The sequence below is a fragment of the Merops nubicus genome, unplaced genomic scaffold (genome assembly GCF_000691845.1).
Source record: "Merops nubicus isolate BGI_N331 unplaced genomic scaffold, ASM69184v1 scaffold39710, whole genome shotgun sequence".
NCBI classification, from domain to species: domain Eukaryota; kingdom Metazoa; phylum Chordata; class Aves; order Coraciiformes; family Meropidae; genus Merops; species Merops nubicus.
The window spans coordinates 1-4,377 of record NW_008585545.1 but is presented as its reverse complement, the minus strand read 5'-3'; the positions used below and the strand labels follow the sequence as shown (position 1 = coordinate 4,377).

General features: G+C 55.4%; 1 protein-coding gene across 1 annotated transcript; it reads right to left on the bottom strand.

The window, feature by feature from the left end:
* Nucleotides 1–1,549: 1,549 nt before the first annotated feature.
* TICAM1 (toll-like receptor adaptor molecule 1) lies at nt 1,550–3,766 on the bottom strand. Its single transcript, XM_008947801.1, has one exon. It carries the CDS (start codon nt 3,764–3,766, stop codon nt 1,550–1,552), a length of 2,217 nt encoding a protein of 738 aa, XP_008946049.1.
* Between the last annotated feature and the right edge of the window lie 611 nt (nt 3,767–4,377).

The following is a 4,377-nucleotide window of genomic DNA, read 5'->3' as shown; positions in this document are numbered from 1 at the left end:
TCCAGAATTAGGCCCTCTGAGTGCCCAGCTTGGCTTGTCCCAGGTGCAGGATGGCCTGTGGCAGTCCTGCACTTCAGCTGCCAGACCATGCTGGCTCCTCTCAACTCAAAACCCGCTGGGACAGCTCCTCAGAGTGACACAAGCTCCTCACACACATCTGCAGAAACACCTGAAACAGGGTCACCTCTCCTGTGTCAATCTCCCTGATCCTCGAGGTCCACCCTGACGGGTCCCTGGCAGCTCTTGGGCACCTTCTGAGGGCTCTGTGCTCGGGGCTGGGCTCTGCTCTGCAGAGGGAGCAGTTGCATCTCTCCTGTCTGGTGGCTGTGGGCTGACCTCTGCTGACAGAGCAGGCAAACGGCTGCAGCAGGAGGTGTGGAGGAGAGCACAGGATCTGGCACTTTGCTTCAGACACCCTCCCTGGCTTAAAAGCTCATTAGATGCCTGCCTGGTGTGACCTGTGCCCAGCTCCTGCAGAATACCTCCCCCATTCCTGGCCTTTCTCCACCCTTTCTGTAATGCTCTGCTCAATGCTTTCGTTTTTGTTGAACTTTTCCCTCAAAGGCAATGTCATAAATAGGTGGAGGACAAGGCTCTAGTCCCACCCCTCACCTTTAACAAGCTGCTAAGAATGGAGGGGTGGATGCACAGCTTCTGCCTCCTCTTTCTCCCCATTTCCCCCCCTCTCATCCCACCTTCATTTAAGTTATTTTTTTTCCCCCCAAACCCAGCTTTTCTGCAAAGATTCTTGTTCAGCCTTGTACCTGGTGGGTAATCACAGGTCTCTAATGGAGTTTTCCTCAGTAGAAAAATACTTGAAGTCACACCTCCCACACATGGGAATTTTGCCTTTCACAAACAAAAAGCTTCTCTCTCTAGTTTCAGAGGGGGACTGGGAGAAGTGATCTCTTGATGCCTTCACCCCGAGCCCTGCAGCTTCTGCAAAGGTGGTTTCCCCAACCATCCTGGGTCTGACCCAAGGGGCCTGGGGGAACTGGTGCTGCTGGTGCTCTGCAGCAAGGGGAGGGCACCACGCACACAAAGTTGGCGTGAGGGGCCGAGGGGATGTGCTGCAACCCCAAGCGAAGGGGACTGATGGAAGAAAACAGTGGGAGCTCATGGTGCTCAGCACCTTGATGGGGTCCACAGTGCCTCCCCAGAGTGTCCCCTGGAAGATTGTCCCTCATATAATCTGGTCTTGACCAAATCATGAAGCACAATCCTGGTGTGCCAGCTCCTGACCCACTCCACCCCAGAGCTACACACATGCAGAACAGTTTCCCACATATCCATGAGTGCCCCTTGCTAATTCTACAGGGAAGAACCAGAGAAACACAAATAAATGAATTAAAATATATTTATAAAATCTTCCAGTAGTCTCAGAAAATCAGTAAAAGTTTTCTCAGTTACTTGAAAATAAGCACAAGAGTCCTGGGTGATTGCAACCTTTCATCCAACAAAAAAAAGGATCATTTTTTCCTGTGCTCCAGGAGAGTGGCACCTTTTCCCCACAGTGAAATAAGAACAGTCCCAGCAGAACCACTGTGACTTAGGGTTTGAAATTGTGATTGTCTCTGGCCTTGGCTGCCCTGCCGTGCCTCTGGCTTCTGGACCTGGTTTCTTCCCTGCTGTCCTGTGGGCCTGGGGTGCCCATTTCTACCTGCATGGTGTTGTGGTTCCCAATCTGCACCATTCGAGCGTGTTGGATGATGATGCCTCCTGCTCCTGGCATCATGTGGTGCTGACCCGGTGGGAGCTGAAGGGGTTGGAAAGGAGGAGGCCCCATCTGAGCAGGGATGGGGTGAGCAGGGAGGGGAGGTGGGTACGTGCCAGGAGGGGCAGTTGAAGGGGGTGGGTACCACTGGTGGGGTGATGGCTCCGGCGGCTGTGGGCGTGTTGCCTGGGGATGGGAGCCAAGGTTCAGAGCAGCCAAGTCTTCCAGTGTCTGATTCTGTTCCTGATGCCGTTGTAGTTTCCTTCTCTGTGCCTGGTCCCACAGGACCTTCTTTGCATTGATCCTGCTGGCACTAAAGGTGTTCTGCACTGTCCTGGGGAACAGTGGAGAATTCTCATCCAAGGGTATCAGCCCGCCGAGCGTGCTGGGGATCTGACTCCGCTCCAGGGGGTTCTCCTTGGGTACAAAAGGGATGACTGAGTGGTGCTTGGATGGATTTAGGATGGACTCCATCAGGGCAGTGTCTGTCTGAAACATACACAGGTTGCATAGGAAGTTCTTGGTCAGCAGAAGGATGATGAAGGCAGAGTTCTCCATAGCATCCTGGAAGCAAGTCAGATGGCTGTGTCCAGCGATGGAGAAGTCCTCACAGAGTGTAGCACCATTGGGAACCCCCAAGTTCTCCAGCAGGTTCTTGACCCGATGGGCAACAATCTCATCTTTGCTAGCATGCAGGACAACAAAAGTGAAGAACTTTCTCTCTGCACTGTCTGGCTGTGATGTGGGCACTGGTTCTACAGTTCTGAGGGGAGGCGGACAGCCTGGAGTGGGGGATGAGGGGAAGGGAGGGGGATATGGTGTCTGGGAAGGAGCTCCCCGAAGAGGAGGTGGAAGGGCTGAGGAGAAGGAGTAGGGAGGAGGAGGAGGAGGAAGGGACGGGTTTAAAATGGAAGCAGATGCAGCATTAGAAGGAATGGCTGCTGGAACACAGGAGTCTTCCATGGACACATGGGCAGGACCAGTATCCACTGTAGCTCTTGAGTCAGGAAGATCTGTAGATGATTGCTTTCCATTTGGCTTTTTCTGTGTATTTTCTGTTGATACTTGAGGTTCTGCTGCTGCTGTGCTGGAAACATCACTACTTGTGACAGGCTGGTTCACAGCACCCATTGTGGGCAGCTGCTGTGCAGGGGTAGGGAGCGTTGGGTCAGATGAACTGACCTGCAGAACCTCCTCTGGTCGGGGGACCTGGGCACCTGCGTCCTGCCCGGGATAGGAGCTGCTGGCCCAGCTTGTCTCCTGTGGGCTGTGGCTCCATCCCTCCCCATTGGGCTGTCCAGCAGTGCTGGGGGTCCCAGGGCATGGCTGGTGGACACGCTGGTGGGAAGCAGGAGGGCTCTGAAAAGCAACCGTGGGCGACGCGCTGATCTCCAGCTGACTGGAGAAAGAAGTGCTCCCCACAGAGCACAGGGGCCCTGGGCCTGAAAGGTCTGAGCTGCCTCCAATCTGCACGGGAGAGCTTCTCACCACGGAGTTTGGGTTAGCTGTCTCGAGGAACCCTCCATCCACATCAGATCTCAGTGTCAAAAATCTGTCAGCCGGGCCCGTGCTGAGAGCAGAGCTGTGTTTTTCCTGCTCCTCGGGTGGGATGCAGTTGAGGGTGTCCCCCCGGGTCTCCTTGCTGGTGCTGAAGCCTTTGTTGGCAGCCTGGCAGGCTTTGTCCTTGGCTTCATGGCTGCACAGCTTTTCCTCTGCCAGCACTGAGTAGATCTCTGCCAGCAGCACCTTGGCCCCTGCGTCCAGCTGGGGAGGCTGCAGATCCTCCCTGCTGTCCTGTGCTCCCACAGCACCCAGTTTGGCCTGGTGGACATACTGGGCTGCCCGGTTATCTCCCAAGGCATCCAAACAAATCCTTGCATCCACTTCTTGCCCCAGTGTGAGCAGGACCATGGCTTGCAGCAATTTGCTGCTGGGCCCAAATGTCAAATGCTTCAGTTTATATTTGAGGCTAAGGAGTTTGTCTTGTGGGATCTGGGCCAGGATACTAAAAACGTCCTCAAAGCTTGGCTGGAGCTTGGCAGCCTGTGCCATCGCATCAGCTGGTGGCCCAGAGGATGGACTGGAGCAGCAGGGATGGAAACAGCATCGTAGGGCACTCGGAGGGGAGGTCCCTGGCCCCGTGGTGCTCTGTGATGCCCTGGTCACACCCCACACACCGCACCCAGCGATGGCTCAGGGCTGCTCAGGGGCTGCTCTCAGAACCTGGGGGATCTGTCCTGAGGAACCTGTGAGGAGAACAGTGGATGATGTTCAGAAATGGTGAGGGGGAGAGGTGGGGGGGGGTCCTCACAAGGCTTGCAGAGCTCCCAGCCATCCCCTCCCAGCTCTCTGGTGCCTGCAGGTCTGCCAGCTCTCCACATGCTCCTCCAGCTCTGCTAGGAAGCCAAGCGCACGTTCCTTCATTCATTGCGTTCATTTCACATTAATTACAGCTGGTTTAAAATAACTGCTGAACTAATCACTCATTTAGGTAAATCTGCGCATCTGTCTGCTCCGGGCAGTAGGTTCCAGGGCCTCAAAGGCTCCTTGCCAGCGCCGAAGGGCGCCTGGAGGAAGCTCTTTGGAGTCGCTGGTGCCAGCAGGGCCAGCGACCCACCCGCCTGGTGCTCTGCCCGGGGGAACCGGGCACCGTCCGCGTCGGG

Coding starts and splice junctions, on each gene's coding strand:
- TICAM1 (XM_008947801.1), bottom strand. CDS start 3,766: ATGGCACAGGCTGCCAAGCTCCAGCCAAGCTTTGAGGACGTTTTTAGT.